The sequence below is a fragment of the Ranitomeya imitator genome, chromosome 10 (genome assembly GCF_032444005.1).
Source record: "Ranitomeya imitator isolate aRanImi1 chromosome 10, aRanImi1.pri, whole genome shotgun sequence".
NCBI classification, from domain to species: Eukaryota; Metazoa; Chordata; class Amphibia; order Anura; family Dendrobatidae; genus Ranitomeya; species Ranitomeya imitator.
In genome coordinates, this window is record NC_091291.1 from 88,008,410 (window position 1) to 88,027,182 (window position 18,773).

General features: G+C 50.8%; 1 protein-coding gene across 3 annotated transcripts in view; it reads left to right on the plus strand.

Moving 5' to 3' along the window:
* The window catches only part of ARHGEF12 (Rho guanine nucleotide exchange factor 12), a 195,814-nt gene that overhangs the window by 37,001 nt on the left and 140,040 nt on the right, over window positions 1–18,773 (plus strand). For all 3 annotated transcript variants that reach the window (XM_069741781.1, XM_069741782.1, XM_069741783.1), the window contains exons 4-8: window positions 6,829–6,885; window positions 13,826–13,924; window positions 15,650–15,699; window positions 18,302–18,359; window positions 18,522–18,676. In XM_069741781.1, the coding sequence (XP_069597882.1) occupies window positions 6,829–6,885; window positions 13,826–13,924; window positions 15,650–15,699; window positions 18,302–18,359; window positions 18,522–18,676 (419 nt within the window). The remainder of the gene's footprint in view (window positions 1–6,828; window positions 6,886–13,825; window positions 13,925–15,649; window positions 15,700–18,301; window positions 18,360–18,521; window positions 18,677–18,773) is intronic.

The window sequence follows — 18,773 nt, forward strand, 5'->3', positions numbered from 1 at the left end:
CAGTGCCGGGTATTGCCGTGCCAGACTCATCCGAGAGAAGGAGCCCTAACTCTAATACATAGGAATACATGGAGCCGCACGCTCTGCTCCTCTGTGCCAGGTGCAGTGCCCGGTATTGCCGTGCCAGACTCATCCGAGAGAAGGAGCCCTAACTGTAATACATAGGAATACATGGAGCCGCACGCCCCGCTCCTCTGTGCCAGGTGCAGTGCCGGGTATTGCCGTGCCAGACTCATCCGAGAAGGAGCCCTAACTCTAATACATAGGAATACATGGAGCCGCACGCTCCGCTCCTCTGTGCCAGGTGCAGTGCCGGGTATTGCCGTGCCAGACTCATCCGAGAGAAGGAGCCCTAGCTCTAATACATAGGAATACATGGAGCCGCACGCTCCGCTCCTCTGTGCCAAGTGCAGTGCCCGGTATTGCCGTGCCAGACTCATCCGAGAGAAGGAGCCGTAACTCTAATACATAGGAATACATGGAGCCGCACGCCCCGCTCCTCTGTGCCAGGTGCAGTGCCCGGTATTGCCGTGCCAGACTCATCCGAGAGAAGGAGCCGTAACTCTAATACATAGGAATACATGGAGCCGCACGCTCCGCTCCTCTGTGCCAAGTGCAGTGCCGGGTATTGCCGTGCCAGACTCATCCGAGAGAAGGAGCCGTAACTCTAATACATAGGAATACATGGAGCCGCACGCCCCGCTCCTCTGTGCCAGGTGCAGTGCCCGGTATTGCCGTGCCAGACTCATCCGAGAGAAGGAGCCGTAACTCTAATACATAGGAATACATGGAGCCGCACGCCCCGCTCCTCTGTGCCAGGTGCAGTGCCGGGTATTGCCGTGCCAGACTCATCCGAGAGAAGGAGCCCTAACTCTAATACATAGGAATACATGGAGCCGCACGCTCCGCTCCTCTGTGCCAGATGCAGTGCCGGGTATTGCCGTGCCAAACTCACCCGAGAGAAGGAGCCCTAACTCTAATACATAGGAATACATGGAGCCGCACGCTCCGCTCCTCTGTGTCAGGTGCAGTGCCGGGTATTGCCGTGCCAAACTCACCCGAGAGAAGGAGCCCTAACTCTAATACATAGGAATACATGGAGCCGCACGCCCCGCTCCTCTGTGCCAGGTGCAGTGCCCGGTATTGCCGTGCCAGACTCATCCGAGAGAAGGAGCCCTAACTCTAATACATAGGAATACATGGAGCCGCACGCTCTGCTCCTCTGTGCCAGGTGCAATGCCCGGTATTGCCGTGCCAGACTCATCCGAGAGAAGGAGCCGTAACTCTAATACATAGGAATACATGGAGCCGCACGCTCTGCTCCTCTGTGCCAGGTGCAATGCCCGGTATTGCCGTGCCAGACTCATCCGAGAGAAGGAGCCCTAACTCTAATACATAGGAATACATGGAGCCGCACGCCCCTCTCCTCTGTGCCAGGTGCAGTGCCGGGTATTGCCGTGCCAGACTCATCCGAGAAGGAGCCCTAACTCTAATACATAGGAATACATGGAGCCACACGCTCCGCTCCTCTGTGCCAGGTGCAGTGCCGGGTATTGCCGTGCCAGACTCATCCGAGAAGGAGCCCTAACTCTAATACATAGGAATACATGGAGCCGCACGCTCCGCTCCTCTGTGCCAGGTGCAGTGCCGGGTATTGCCGTGCCAGACTCATCCGAGAGAAGGAGCCCTAACTCTAATACATAGGAATACATGGAGCCGCACGCCCCGCTCCTCTGTGCCAGGTGCAGTGCCGGGTATTGCCGTGCCAGACTCATCCGAGAGAAGGAGCCGTAACTCTAATACATAGGAATACATGGAGCCGCACGCTCTGCTCCTCTGTGCCAGGTGCAGTGCCCGGTATTGCCGTGCCAGACTCATCCGAGAGAAGGAGCCGTAACTCTAATACATAGGAATACATGGAGCCGCACGCCCCGCTCCTCTGTGCCAGGTGCAGTGCCGGGTATTGCCGTGCCAGACTCATCCGAGAAGGAGCCCTAACTCTAATACATAGGAATACATGGAGCCGCACGCCCCGCTCCTCTGTGCCAGGTGCAGTGCCGGGTATTGCCGTGCCAAACTCACCCGAGAGAAGGAGCCCTAACTCTAATACATAGGAATACATGGAGCCGCACGCCCCGCTCCTCTGTGCCAGGTGCAGTGCCGGGTATTGCCGTGCCAAACTCACCCGAGAGAAGGAGCCGTAACTCTAATACATAGGAATACATGGAGCCGCACGCTCCGCTCCTCTGTGCCAGGTGCAGTGCCCGGTATTGCCGTGCCAGACTCATCCGAGAGAAGGAGCCGTAACTCTAATACATAGGAATACATGGAGCCGCACGCCCCGCTCCTCTGTGCCAGGTGCAGTGCCGGGTATTGCCGTGCCAGACTCATCCGAGAGAAGGAGCCCTAACGCTAATACATAGGAATACATGGAGCCGCACGCCCCTCTCCTCTGTGCCAGGTGCAGTGCCGGGTATTGCCGTGCCAAACTCATCCGAGAAGGAGCCCTAACTCTAATACATAGGAATACATGGAGCCGCACGCTCCGCTCCTCTGTGCCAGGTGCAGTGCCGGGTATTGCCGTGCCAGACTCACCCGAGAGAAGGAGCCCTAACTCTAATACATAGGAATACATGGAGCCGCACGCTCCGCTCCTCTGTGCCAGGTGCAGTGCCGGGTATTGCCGTGCCAAACTCACCCGAGAGAAGGAGCCCTAACTCTAATACATAGGAATACATGGAGCCGCACGCCCCGCTCCTCTGTGCCAGGTGCAGTGCCGGGTATTGCCGTGCCAGACTCATCCGAGAAGGAGCCGTAACTCTAATACATAGGAATACATGGAGCCACACGCCCCGCTCCTCTGTGCCAAGTGCAGTGCCGGGTATTGCCGTGCCAGACTCACCCGAGAGAAGGAGCCCTAACTCTAATACATAGGAATACATGGAGCCGCACGCTCCGCTCCTCTGTGCCAAGTGCAGTGCCGGGTATTGCCGTGCCAGACTCACCCGAGAGAAGGAGCCCTAACTCTAATACATAGGAATACATGGAGCCGCACGCTCCGCTCCTCTGTGCCAAGTGCAGTGCCGGGTAGTGCAGTGCCGGGTATTGCCGTGCCAGACTCATCCGAGAGAAGGAGCCCTAACTCTAATACATAGGAATACATGGAGCCGCACGCCCCGCTCCTCTGTGCCAGGTGCAGTGCCGGGTATTGCCGTGCCAAACTCACCCGAGAGAAGGAGCCCTAACTCTAATACATAGGAATACATGGAGCCGCACGCCCCGCTCCTCTGTGCCAGGTGCAGTGCCGGGTATTGCCGTGCCAGACTCATCCGAGAGAAGGAGCCGTAACTCTAATACATAGGAATACATGGAGCCGCACGCTCTGCTCCTCTGTGCCAGGTGCAGTGCCGGGTATTTCCGTGCCAGACTCATCCGAGAGAAGGAGCCCTAACTCTAATACATAGGAATACATGGAGCCGCACGCTCCGCTCCTCTGTGCCAGGTGCAATGCCCGGTATTGCCGTGCCAGACTCATCCGAGAGAAGGAGCCCTAACTCTAATACATAGGAATACATGGAGCCGCACGCTCCGCTCCTCTGTGCCAAGTGCAGTGCCGGGTATTGCCGTGCCAAACTCACCCGAGAGAAGGAGCCCTAACTCTAATACATAGGAATACATGGAGCCGCACGCTCCGCTCCTCTGTGCCAGGTGCAGTGCCGGATATTGCCGTGCCAAACTCACCCGAGAGAAGGAGCCCTAACTCTAATACATAGGAATACATGGAGCCGCACGCTCCGCTCCTCTGTGCCAAGTGCCGTGCCGGGTATTGCCGTGCCAGACTCATCCGAGAGAAGGAGCCGTAACTGTAATACATAGGAATACATGGAGCCGCACGCCCCGCTCCTCTGTGCCAGGTGCAGTGCCGGGTATTGCCGTGCCAGACTCATCCGAGAAGGAGCCGTAACTCTAATACATAGGAATACATGGAGCCGCACGCTCCGCTCCTCTGTGCCAGGTGCAGTGCCGGGTATTGCCGTGCCAGACTCATCCGAGAGAAGGAGCCCTAACTCTAATACATAGGAATACATGGAGCCGCACGCTCCGCTCCTCTGTGCCAGGTGCAGTGCCGGGTATTGCCATGCCAAACTCACCCGAGAGAAGGAGCCCTAACTCTAATACATAGGAATACATGGAGCCGCACGCTCCGCTCCTCTGTGCCAGGTGCAGTGCCGGGTATTGCCGTGCCAGACTCATCCGAGAGAAGGAGCCCTAGCTCTAATACATAGGAATACATGGAGCCGCACGCCCCGCTCCTCTGTGCCAAGTGCAGTGCCGGGTATTGCCGTGCCAGACTCATCCGAGAGAAGGAGCCCTAGCTCTAATACATAGGAATACATGGAGCCGCACGCTCCGCTCCTCTGTGCCAAGTGCAGTGCCGGGTATTGCCGTGCCAGACTCATCCGAGAGAAGGAGCCCTAGCTCTAATACATAGGAATACATGGAGCCGCACGCTCCGCTCCTCTGTGCCAGGTGCAGTGCCCGGTATTGCCGTGCCAGACTCATCCGAGAGAAGGAGCCCTAACTCTAATACATAGGAATACATGGAGCCGCACGCTCCGCTCCTCTGTGCCAAGTGCAGTGCCGGGTATTGCCGTGCCAAACTCACCCGAGAGAAGGAGCCGTAACTCTAATACATAGGAATACATGGAGCCGCACGCTCCGCTCCTCTGTGCCAAGTGCAGTGCCGGGTATTGCCGTGCCAGACTCATCCGAGAAGGAGCCCTGACTCTAAAGCTTTGATTACTCCTGCCTAGATCCTTCTCAATCAGGTTTACGTTGCTTTCTAGTGATTAGTAGAAAATACTGTGACACTAAATAAAAGAAGGGCTTTAGTATCTGCGCCCTCGGTGAGGACATAATGGCCTTCTAGGTGTGAAGGAGCTGGTGATCTCGCGCTCCGACCCATTACCGCATCTTCTGTAATTACATTGTCAAGTTGAAAAGAAAGACACAAGTGCGTGTCATTCACCCTGTAATCTTACAGGTTTTGATCATCAAAAATATCGACCCTTTCTAAATGAATATAATGAAGCCACTCTCTTGGCAGAGCGTTCTGTAGCCTGGCTGATCTGTGCCACCATCGGGTGGTCTTCTTTTTTGTACTTTAGTTGCCATGTATAGCTGGATATAATTTCAGGCTTAATAGCTTATACTGCTTGAGGCATATTTGCAAAAAAAAAAAAAAAGTCTTAAAGGAATTTTCCACCCAGGCATGGGTGAGTACTTAGTGTTATTTCAGAGTTTGGGTCCATTCCCCCGACTGTTCCAAATCCAGCTTTAATTATAGAAACAATAATGCTGCACCCCCACCCCATTCCCAACGTGTTTTGGTTTGGGAAAGGGGAATATGTTGTTGCTTCACACCTTGCACTGCGGCTTCTGTACAAAGAAATGATAGCGCCCCTTACTTATTAGATGGGTGACCAATTCTACTGAGACTGCAGGGTTTAGTCACCAGTAATACAAAGTGTAAACCCCTCCTTCACATTACGGTCGGGTCCTCCTGCCGTCTTCACCGGGACTGGCCAGCCAGCGGAGGGCCTTTTGGGCACAGCGGTCAGCTCTGCATTCATGGCTTTGTCCGGGCATCCATCTCAATCCGTAGCAAACAGGGTCAGATGTGCCATTGCGTTAACTTAGGCAAAAGTTGAAACGTTACTTTACACTTGCTCACCTTTTTGACTGTGTCCATCTTTTCAGGCTGGCACAGGAAAGTAGTCTATAGGAAAGGAGATCAAACCGAGCCTGAAGGTTCAAGTTTTAGTCTCTGTTTGCCTTATTGAATGTATGACTCCATCAGGAACACGTCTGAATGCTATTTGGGGGGGGATCCAGACCGAAACCACGACTGAGACATGAAAACCGTGCTGAATGCTGTGTGAGCCCTACCATGTACGACGGGGAATCTCCTGATGACTCCAGCATCATCTGTAAGACCTAAACACCTAATCAAGGGCGATAGGCCACATGTAGCCATGTCTGGAAGTGGCCTACTCCTTTTACCCTTGTTGAAAATGTTGGGGAGGTAGTTGCTGGGTTGCTGGCCAAACGAGCATTTTTTGAGAGCTGTCTTAGGTCTATGAACTTATTAGAATTAGAACTAGTGCTGTGTGAACGTGCTGAGATAAGGCGATATCCAAGCATGCTCGTGTTCCAACCGAGTGTCTTCGGCGTGCTTGAATGCAATGTTCCAGTCCCCGCGGCTGCATGTCTCGGGGCTGTTCAGTAGCCGCAACACATCCAGGGATTGCCTATCAAACAGCCACGAGACATGCACGCTGAAGACACTATTAACGCACAAGCATGCTCGCTAATCACTAATTAGAACAAATTAGATGTGTGTATAGTGGAATTAATGGTAGGTCGGTGGGATGACTCCTATAGAAGTAATGCATTATTCTTAGTGTGCCCGCCATCCCACATGCGATGAGACAAACATTTATACCATCCATCTACAGTGTGATGTATGATGAAGATGACGTGAGATGACCGGAGCATCAGAGGTCATCAATAAGCTCATCTAAGTCATGGAGTCCTTTCTCTTGGAGGGCTGGGACCCTACGTGAGCTCCAGAATCTTCTCACCGGAGTCTTTTGTTGTATTCTTTAACCTAGCTTCCCCGCCATGTTATGTGGCCCATTCTCCCACACTATGGATACAATGACTGCGTTTTTAGGACCTTTTCTTGATTTTTACAGTTAAATAATTTGTCTGTGACATTATCGCCTTGCATCTTCATGTCTCCTTCTCTCTTCCACTGTTGTGCAGAGAGTTCGTCCAGGAAGACAAAGTCTACTTGGGATGAGAGTAGACAAGAGACCTATGGTAAGCCCAAGCTGCGAGAGTGGCCCTTGCCACCTGCACGTCCGCTGCTTATTTTTCTCTAATTCTCTCTCCATCTGCATGGCATTCCTTACCTGTAGGCCTGGCTCCTGGTGCTTTATGTTCTGTTGCCTAAATCTTCAAAGCATGCCCTTCTGTAACCTGCACAGCTCTGCCGCTCGCTCTGCCGCTTAATATCTTTTGATCACTTGGTCTCTACTTTTTGTGTGTGATCATTGATGTTGCTTGTGCTTTAGTTGGGGTATTAATATCCCAACATTGTGCTCAGTATATATTTTATATAGTTTGTCTAATTACTAATGGCTGAGGCAGGTCCACCAGTAAAATAGTTAATTTTCTTCTGTATCTAATAAAAAAAAGTCCTGTAAAACTATTTTTAAGAAGTTTAAGTTCCAGTTAATGACCCGAAGCCCAGTGTTGCCCAATCCTGCAGTCATCCTGCCATCTGTTGCTTATTTCTTTACTAGATGGTGGCCCGATTCTAACGCATCGGGTATTCTAGAATATGTATATCAGCGTAGTATATTGCACAGCCCACATAGTATATTGCACAGCACACATAGTATATTGCCCAGCCCACGTAGTATATTGCCCAGTTACGTAGTATATTGCCCAGCCATGTAGTATATTGCCCAGCCACATAGTATATTGCCCAGTGACGTAGTATATTGCCCAGCCACGTAGTATATTGCCCAGTCACGTAGTATATTGCCCAGTTACGTAGTATATTGCCCAGCCATGTAGTATATTGCCCAGCCACGTAGTATATTGCCCAGTGACGTAGTATATTGCCCAGCCACGTAGTATATTGCCCAGTTACGTAGTATATTGCCCAGCCATGTAGTATATTGCCCAGCCACATAGTATATTGCACAGCCCACGTAGTATATTGCCCAGCCACGTAGTATATTGCCCAGTCACGTAGTATATTGCCCAGCCCACATAGTATATTGCCCAGCCACGTAGTATATTGCCCAGCCACGTAGTATATTGCCCAGCCACGTAGTATATTGCCCAGCCCACATAGTATATTGCCCAGCCCATAGTATATTGCCCAGCCCACGTAGTATATTGCCCAGCCCACGTAGTATATTGCCCAGCTCACGTAGTATATTGCCCAGCCCACGTAGTATATTGCCCAGCCCACGTAGTATATTGCCCAGCCACGTAGTATATTGCGCAGCCCACGTAGTATATTGCGCAGCCCACGTAGTATATTGCGCAGCCCACGTAGTATATTGCGCAGCCCACGTAGTATATTGCCCAGCCCACGTAGTATATTGCCCAGCCCACGTAGTATATTGCGCAGCCCACGTAGTATATTGCCCAGCCCACGTAGTATATTGCCCAGCCAGGTTTGTCACAGATGAAAAACTAAAAAATAAACATATACTCACCTTTCCGAGGGCCCCTTGTAGTCCACGGCAGCTTCCGGTCCCAGGGTTGGTATTAGCGCAGGACCTGTGATGACGTCGCGGTCACATGACCGTGACGTCATGGCAGGTCCTTCTGCCACCGGAACCTGCAACGGAAGATGGCGGCCGGCGTGAGCTGCTACGGAGGGTGAGTATAGCAGGTTTTTTTTATTTTTTATTATTTTTAAAATTACATTTTTTACTATTGATGCCGCTAGGCAGCGTCAATAGTAAAAAGTTGGGGACACACAGGGTTAATAGCGGCGGTAACGGAGTGTGTTACCTGCGGCATAACGCGGTCTGTTACTGCCGGCATTAACCCTGTGTTACCGGTGACCGGAGGGGAGTATGCGGGCGACAGGCACTGACTGCGGGGAGTAAGGAGCGGCCATTTTCTTCCGGACTGTGCCCGTCGCTGATTGGTCGCGGCAGCCATGACAGGCAGCTGGCGAGACCAATCAGCGAATGAATAACCGTGACCGAAAGACAGACAGACGGAAGTGACCCTTAGATAATTATTTAGTAGATAACCTCCAGATTTGTCACTTGGAATTTATCATTTGGAATAATAATAATGGCAGAATAACAACAATGGAATTTATCATTTTCAAGAGGTGTGGGGCCAATAGAAGGAAGTACTGTTGCGGACACTGACTACAAACCGTGTACTTGTAGTCTGTTGCCATGGGGACACAAGTCTTTACTTTATTCCCGAGAACTGGGGCTCTGAAGAGCGCTGTGTGAATGGAGCTCAGGTCGATCATGTGCACGCTGTAGTTCCTGTCAGTCTTATAAGTGCTGAACGCGCCATCTCCGGCAATCCCGTAGAGAATGAATAAAGTGGAGGTATGCATGAGTGGTCACCCCTCCGTGCACACTGTGCTCTACACGCCGGTGCCCAGCGGGCGGACCCATGTCTCCTTGCTCTCCAGGCACCTGACATATAGAAATAATTGGGGGAGAGAGGGGTGTCTTTCGCTTTGATTGTGGAGCTGCTCCCCTCATGTAAAAATATGTTTGGCCTCCACTCCCCTATATGAGAACACGTCATGGCTGAAGGTTTCTAAAGCTAAATGTGTACAAGCCGCTGATTGCTTTCCAATAACAGTGCTAGGACCTGCGATTTTTGGATAATGCCATTGCAGTCTGTCCATTTGAGTTGCAGCTTCTTGTCTTTGTCTATAACTCCAGTGGTATCTTCTTCCAGAAAACCTGTATTGTGTGAAAGCAGTTTAATGTAATAAATGCAGGAATGCACCTATACCAGCAAGATCCTGGACCACGGATGATCTGCACCCCAGATGCTGAATGTGAAGGATGTGTCACTGGTTCATGTCTCCAATTAGTGCCTGTGTAGGAAGACTGACACTCGCCCTCTCCCAATATAGCCGCCCCCTCTCCCAGTGTAGCCGCCCCCTCTCCCAGTGTAGCCGCCCCCTCTCCCGGTGTCGCCGCCCTCTCTCCCAGTGTAGCCGCCCCCTCTCCCTGTGTAGCCGCCCCCTCTCCCAGTGTAGCCGCCCCCTCTCCCAGTATAGCCGCCCCCTCTCCCAGTGTAGCCGCCCCCTCTCCCAGTGTAGCCGCCCCCTCTCCCAGTGTAGCCGCCCTCTCTCCCAGTGTAGCCGCCCCCTCTCCCTGTGTAGCCGCCCCCTCTCCCAGTGTAGCCGCCCCCTCTCCCAGTATAGCCGCCCCCTCTCCCAGTGTAGCCGCCCCCTCTCCCAGTGTAGCCGCCCCCTCTCCCAGTGTAGCCGCCCCCTCTCCCAGTGTAGCCGCCCCCTCTCCCAGTGTAGCCGCCCCCTCTCCCAGTGTAGCCGCCCCCCTCCTCTCCCAGTGTCGCCACCCCCTCTCCCGGTGTCGCCCCCCCTCTCCCGGTGTCGCCGCCCTCTCCCGGTGTCGCCCGCCCTCTCCCGATGTCGCCCGCCCCCTCTCCCGGTGTCGCCGCCCTGTCCCGTTGTCGCTGCCCCCTGTCCCGGTGTCGCCGCCCCCCCTCTCCCGGTGTCGCCCGCCCCCTCTCCCAGTGTAGCCGCCCCCTCTCCCGGTGTCGCCCGCCCCCTCTCCCGGTGTAGCCGCCCCCTCTTCCGGTGTCACCGCCCCCTGTCCCGGTGTCGCCGCCCCCCCTCTCCCGGTGTCGCCCGCCCCCTCTCCCAGTGTAGCCGCCCCCTCTCCCGGTGTCGCCGCCCCCTGTCCCGGTGTAGCCGCCCCCTCTCCCGGTGTAGCCGCCCCCTCTCCCGGTGTAGCCGCCCCCTCTCCCGGTGTCGCCGCCCCCTGCCCCGGTGTCGCCGCCCCCTGTCCCAGTGTAGCCGGATGCGATCCCGGGTGCACATTCTGTAGGAGAGTGGGCCTCTGTGGCTCCATCAGCGGGTTATTATTAGACGCTTCTTTTTGCCCGTTTCCAGCTGATTCCCATTTTTGTTTCCGCCAAATTACAGAACAGTGACTTTCCCTTGTTACAAACTCCACATCGTCCTAACTCCATCATGTGCGGCTCGTTGCCAAGACCTGCATCTATTATACTGTATATGAGCTATGATTATTACATGTCAGAAGTGCTGTAGTCTCAAACCTCCGGCTATGTCAGGATCTGCTGGGAGTTATAGTTCTTCAGCCGATGTATGAGTGCATTCTTAACTATTCGGAACCTGTATTTACCCCCTTACAGTTTGCACTGGTCGTCTTTATCCTGCACTTTTGTATGTTGCTCTAATTCTTTGTTTATAATAACACCCCCCCCCCAAAAAAAAAAAAAATCTTAATGTGTGTTTTTTTCCCCCTATAAAATACCTTTGGAAAATTTGAATGTGTTTTTCTTCTTGTCAGTCCTAGTAGCTGAGTGCTTTTCCTATTGTTTGACTTTTCCCTTTAGAGGCCAGTCCCATCAGTAGTATAGGTAATGTGTCTAATAAAGGGGTTGTCCAGACTAGGGACAGAAGTCTGCAGTCTCCATGTGACTGGGGACCGCCGAATAGTGGGCTCATACAGTGCGCGTAGTCACAGGTCCCCTAGCGGATGGTCACATGACTGCACAATCTGCAGACTTTCGGTCACGTGCCGACTAGAATTGTTCAACTTCTCTCATTGAGAAATGCAGGATGAGACTTGTCGGCAAGTGACCGCAAGTATGTAAAGTATGGATATGTGTTCACGTGACATCCGACCGCACCAGGAATACTGAGGAATCGCAATAGCGTGCGCACGACACGCTCTCAGATATTGTCTGCAGGCGTATCAGGTGCCATCTGTCACTTTATGGCAATAATGGTATCAATTTAAAGGATTGTGCACTACCTGGACATATTATTTATTTTTTTGGAATTGTCGGAAAACTTCTTGAGATGTGACTGTCCCAAGTAGGGAAGGCTACAAAAAAAAAAAAAATCATACCACCATTGAAGTTATTGAAAAACGCACAGCGCCCTTCTTCTAAGCATCCGGCGTGTAATACAGTAGCTACCTGCCGCAGACTGTGGCCCGGCTAGACGTCCTCTACCCATAGCGGTTATTGCCAGGAGTGGTCTATAAGGCCTATTCACATGGCGCCGGACTGTCACTTTCTGCCGCTATTTACCCCATATTGCGGCAGAACAAATGTGAGCCGTGACCAAAGTGCGGCTCCTCGCCACCTTTCCCAGGGAGGGATAAATGGTTGGTGTGTTATGCCTTAGCGATGTCCTGGGGTGGAGGGTGCAGGCTGCTGCTTCGCCTCTTATGTCTGTGCACTTGTTTGTGAATCGCTCTTCTTCTGTCCTTTGTTTTCCATAAGAATCTTACATCTCATCACATTAGCGCTCAATCAAAAAAATACTTGTGCTTCACAAATGCTTTCATGTCTGCAACCGCTTTATAATCACAGAACAATGTAGATTCTGCCCCTGAGCCCTAGAGGGAATCTGTCAGCAGATTGTTGGGCCCCCATTGGGGCAGCAGGAGACCCCGATTCGACCGATAGATCAATTCATCACTTACTGAGCTTCTTGCTGCAGTTCTGATGAAAATCCCTGTCTTCTCTGCTGCACATCTAGCAGTTCTCTAAATAACCCCACCCACATCACTGATTGGCTGCTTTCTGCCTATGCACAGTGTACACAGCAAGTTGCCAATCAATAGTGGGTGTGGAATTACACAGAGCTCATGAGTATGGGGGACTACATGGCAGCAGGTTTTAATGGTCCTCTAGTGATCTCCTGCTGATAAGTTATTGATTGTAACTATAGCAAGCAGCCCAGTAAGTGACACATCACTGGGATCAGGGTGTCTGCACATCACGCTGTAAAACCTCCCCTTGAGGGTATGAGGGCTTCTATACACTGAGGGTTTTTTTCTGTCGTTGCAGCAGAAACTTTCTAAATAGTTAAAAACTGTGAGTTATGATTGGAGAGTTTCTACTCCAAATGGTCTCGAAAAAAAACCCCTCGGTTATTGGATGATCAAAGGTTGGGGATGTCAGGTGGAAGGGCATGCAATGCATTTTTTATAGTGTTTTTAACCTTTTACTTTTTGTGTGGACGCATAGCTAAGTAGACTTCATTCTTTCCAGTACAAAAAAAACGTCTGTAGATGAAAATCTGTGCACGTGTGATGCTACCATACGGCTGAATTTACCATTGTGGATTTTGCCAGCATTCTTAGAATTGCAGTGAAAGACCTGTTAGTGCTGGAAACCAACCCACAATGATTAGGCCGAAGTAACTAAGCTGCTGACGGATTCCTAGGACAGCGAGGTTATTGCTGCTTACAATTTTTATCCACAAAGTACCAACCTTCACCTACAAGTATCTTCATATGTACTGTAACATTAATGAGAAAAGTCCTGACCCGAAACTTCATCCGTCAACTCCTGTTACCGCACCCATTACCCCAGATTAATCCATTCACAGACCTATAGAAAACGACCTCCATGTGTGCGCACCTCCAGACACGACGACGTACAGCGATGTCTGCGCTGCTGACCCTGCAGGGACATGACCACGTGTCACGTGACCGCTGCAGCCAATCGGCAGCCGCTGACTCTTTATTATTATTATTATTATTATTATTATTATTATTATACATTCTTTACATTTTTCTATAAAGCCCTGAATTGATTGTGCGGGGGGTGTCCATTAGTGAACAATCCTTGGGTATGGGGCTACATGGGGACACAGGCCAAAGACCGCTATGTGCCGCTGATACATCACAACCCTTAGAGGACCACGAGAAGCTAGTCACTTTTGGGCTTGCTGGTCGTGGTCACCTTGGTCTCTCGCCTGCAGGATGCTGCAGCCACACGTAGCAAACTATGGCGCACGGTTTGTGTCCGGGCCCAAAGTCACCATGTAGTCCCAGACTAAATAAAACCTGGCGGTTCCACTAGTGGTTGCTCCACATAGCAGACCAAGAAGACGTTCTCCGGAACCAGGTATGGGGCACGGTGGCAGATGTCTTGTCATGTACCGTGAATGTCCAGACTGGGCAGATGGTGTACACGCCCGTCTCATTTCCCGTGGTGTAATGCTCGCATCTTCTCCATGCAGGTTTAGTTCAGCGCTGTGTGATCATACAGAGGGATGAGAATGGCTTCGGGCTGACGGTCAGTGGCGATAACCCTGTCTTTGTTCAGTCGGTGAAGGAAGGTAAGCCTCCATAAGTGTGACGTTCTCCCCTGTCCTCGCTCCTGCTGTTGTGGTTGTGTTGGCAGACATCGTGCCTTTCACGTCTGGCCGGGGATGGTGATGATCTAATGTGGAGGACCAGATTAGCGGTGGTGGACGCCCCGCAGCATGTGTTGTACATGTTATTAGCACGTACCAGTGGGCCTGCTTTATTACGTAGGATTGTGGTGGAGAACGCTAACCTTTAGCTGACATTGCCTTTGGTAATGATAGTGAATGAATGTGAGCGCCATCATTAATGCCGTCAGACTCCTAATATGCTCTTCACAGATGCTGGGAGCAGAGAATGAAGGGTCCCTCAGAAGACCCCAAGCCTTCCATGGCTGACCGTCATGCATGGGAGGGCCTTACGTCTCTCCATGTTTGGGAAGATATCCGATCTTCGAACTGCCGATCCTTTTTGTTCTTGGCTTAGCAGAACTAACGCTCCTGGATGGGGAAGAGCTCGCTGACTGTCCAGCCGTTATCTGGCGGACAATTGTCTATTAGCTCAGTGGTTAGCACTGTGGGGGCTCAGTGGATAGCACTGTATGATTGCTCAGTAGCTAGCATTGTATGGTGGCTCAGTGGTTAGCACTGTGGTGGCTCAGTGGTTAGCACTGTGGGGGCTCAGTGGTTAGCACTGTGGGGGCTCAGTGGTTAGCACTGTGGTGGCTCAGTGGTTAGCACTGTGGGGGCTCAGTGGATAGCACTGTATGATTGCTCAGTAGCTAGCATTGTATGGTGGCTCAGTGGTTAGCACTGTGGTGGCTCAGTGGTTAGCACTGTGGTGGCTCAGTGGTTAGCACTGTGGTGGCTCAGTGGTTAGCACTGTGGTGGCTCAGTGGTTAGCACTGTGGGGGCTCAGTGGTTAGCACTGTGGGGGCTCAGTGGTTAGCACTGTGGGGGCTCAGTGGTTAGCACTGTGGGGGCTCAGTGGTTAGCACTGTGGTGGCTCAGTGGTTAGCACTGTGGTGGCTCAGTGGTTAGCACTGTGGGGGCTCAGTGGTTAGCACTGTGGGGGCTCAGTGGTTAGCACTGTGGGGGCTCAGTGGTTAGCACTGTGGGGGCTCAGTGGTTAGCACTGTGGGGGCTCAGTGGTTAGCACTGTGGGGGCTCAGTGGTTAGCACTGTGGGGGCTCAGTGGTTAGCACTGTGGGGGCTCAGTGGTTAGCACTGTGGGGGCTCAGTGGATAGCACTGTATGATTGCTCAGTAGCTAGCATTGTATGGGGGCTCAGTAGCTAGCATTGTATGGTGGCTCAGTGGTTAGCACTGTGGGGGCTCAGTGGATAGCACTGTATGATTGCTCAGTAGCTAGCATTGTATGGGGGCTCAGTAGCTAGCATTGTATGGTGGCTCAGTGGATAGCACAGCAGCCTTGCAGCGCTGGAGTCCTGGGTTCAAATCCCACCCAGGACAACATCTGCAAGGAGTTTGTATGTTCTCCCCGTGTTTGCGTGGGTTTCCTCCGGGTACTCCGGTTTCCTCCCACATTCCAAAGACATACTGATAGGGAATCTAGATTGTGATCCCCAATGGGGCAGTGATGATATCGGTAAATATGTTGGTGCTATATAAGTGAGCATAATAAATATCTGCTATAGGGCCCCTTGGTGTTTGGCCATAATATGCCCAGTGATTTACTTTTTTCATATTATCTAGTAGCTATAAATTGTCATTTTGAGCTGGTTGTTTTTTGGTTTAGATGGAGCTGCCATGCGAGCTGGGGTGCAGACTGGAGATCGCATCATCAAGGTAAGGGCCTGGACTGCACCACATGGTGCACGATACAGGACACTGCCAAAATGTTCTTCCTGTGTGTATGCACGGTCCCTGGGACATGGTTACCATGCTATACGGTGCAGTTTGTTAGTTAAAATGGCGACGCAGATACATTTTTTTAAAAAATTTTTTTAATTTCTAAAAGAAAAAAAAAAAAAAAAAGCTCCCACCACAAAAAGAGGTTGTCTGAAGTTAGAATAAGTTTTTATTTTTCTATAATAAATCATTAGTACACATGAAAATAGGTAACACTGATATATATTTTAGAGAAGTTTGCACCTTTGTCAGCCATAATTGATCGGCCATTATTACAGTTCTTAATTCTGAGATAAAATCTGTATTCAGTGCGGACACCTTCCAGTACCTGAGATAAGAGATGACAGTTGGTGCTGATGAGATTCTATGTAGATAGGAGGAGGAGCCTCGGTCTTTAGCTCCTCCCTCTTTCCGTATATCAGCACCAACCGCCATCTCCTATATCGGTGATGGGAAAGTGTCAGCACTGAATGCAGATCTTACCTCCAACATGAGAAGTTAGATAATGGCCGAGCAAGAAGCCGATCTCTCTGATATATAACATGTGCTATTGATTTATGAAATATTAAAATGCCGGTTACTGTATAAGCTGTTACTTATCCACAGGATATATGTCCCCCTTCTGCTGACCATTGCGAGTCCTGTGGTTAGGGGCCACATTATCCTCCGCGGACCACTCTGTCACCTGTCCACAAGATTGCTGATCACTTCTAGATCGTGGGGTTCTGATTGGCCCTGATTGGCAGAGCAGGGCACTCTAATCCCGTGGTTAGGCCATAGCTTATTTTTACTAGATAACTACTCTAACTGGTGAAAAAAAATTCAGAAACTTGTATAAAAAAATATATATATATATATATATATATATATATATATATATATATATATATATATATATATATATATATATATATATATATATATATATATATATATATATATATTTTTTTTTTTCTTTGTATTGCCCTTTCTCCATTGTTTGATAACCGTAACTCTAGATTTCTCCATCGATAGATAGGTGTGACAGCTTTTTTTTCCATGTGGCAAGCTACTGTTTTTATTGATGCTATTTTGAAGTTTACCCAATGTGGTTTTTTTTTTTTAATTACATTTTTTGGGGAGGGTGTTTGACTGATAAAAGGCCGTTCTGGTGTTCAGTTTTCTTTTTACTAAATGATATTTACTGTTTGAGTGAAATTGTTTGTTTTTAGTCCCCATGGAGGGCCTGAGCATGCGTTAGGGGGGTTGTGTTCTATATATACTGCAGTGCAGATCATTATACTGTTGGGGTACGGTGTCCACTGTCAAAAGATTATGTTCATTATCTATAGAGGTCCCATACATGCAGAATAAGGTTGGCACCTACATTGGCTGACATGTTCTCGTATTATGCTTTCCTGTCATTAGCCGATCTGTCCTCCTACTATGCTGGCCCGTCATTGGCCCTCTTGTCCTCCTACTATGCTGGCCCGTCATTGGCCCTCCTGTCCTCCTACTATGCTGGCCCGTCATTGGCCCTCCTGTCCTCCTACTATGCTGGCCCGTCATTGGCCCTCCTGTCCTGGTATTATGCTGGCCCTCATTGGCCCACCTGTCCTCCTACTATGCTGGCCCATCATTGGCCCACCTGTCCTCGTATTATGCTGGCCTGTCATTGGCCCACCTGTCCTTGTACTATGCTGGCCTGTCATTGGCCCTCCTGTCCTCCTACTATGCTGGCCCATCATTGGCCCACCTGTCCTCGTATTATGCTGGCCCGTCATTGGCCCACCTGTCCTCATACTATGCTGGCCCGTCATTGGCCCACCTGTCCTCGTACTATGCTGGCCCTTCATTGGCCCTCCTGTCCTCCTACTATGCTGGCCCGTCATTGGCCCTCCTGTCCTCCTACTATGCTGGCCCGTCATTGGCCCTCCTGTCCTCCTACTATGCTGGCCCGTCATTGGCCCACCTGTCCTTGTACTATGCTGGACCGTCATTGGCCCTCCTGTCCTGGTATTATGCTGGCCCTCATTGGCCCACCTGTCCTCCTACTATGCTGGCCCATCATTGGCCCACCTGTCCTCGTATTATGCTGGCCCGTCATTGGCCCACCTGTCCTCGTACTATGCTGGCCCGTCATTGGCCCACCTGTCCTCGTACTATGCTGGCCCGTCATTGGCCCACCTGTCCTCGTACTATGCTGGCCCGTCATTGGCTCACCTGTCCTCGTACTATGCTGGCCCGTCATTGGCCCACCTGTCGTCATACTATGCTGGCCCGTCATTGGCCCTCCTGTCCTGGTATTATGCTGGCCATCATTGGCCCACCTGTCCTCGTACTATGCTGGCCCGTCATTGGCTCACCTGTCCTCGTACTATGCTGGCCCGTCATTGGCCCTCCTGTCCTCATACTATGCTGGCCCGTCATAGTAGTGCGTTGTCTGCTGCTATCTCCTGTAAGATTTCTATCTACCCTTATAATGTGTGCAAAACTGTAAAGCGCTGCGGAATATGTTAGCGCTATATAAAAATAAAGATGATTATTTTTTCTCTTCCAGGTCAATGGGACCCTGGTCACACACTCCAACCACCTTGAAGTTGTGAAGCTTATAAAGTGTAAGTGAATTTCCTACTATAGTAAGCAAAAATTAAATACATTTACAGAAATGACCAATTTTGTATGTTTGTGAGAGACTATAGCAATTCTGTGCATTTTCCATGTGGGTTGCGCGGTGCTTATACACACATTCTAATTCTCCCATACTGATTTCTACACAGCCGGCTCCTATGTGGCTCTTACAGTTCAAGGTCGCCCTCCTGGATCCCCCCACGTCCCTTTATCTGAGAATGATCCCTTTTCTCCATTGCACTTGTCTCCAGTGAATCATGGGCACGGACCCTTAGAAAGGATAACCAGCCCCATATTATTGGGGGTGAGTACTTTCCTTTCCTAACGTTATAGAGCGTAATATAATAGTTGGAGAAATGTAATGTATTTTTTTCCTACCACCGCTGCACTTCTTGTATTAG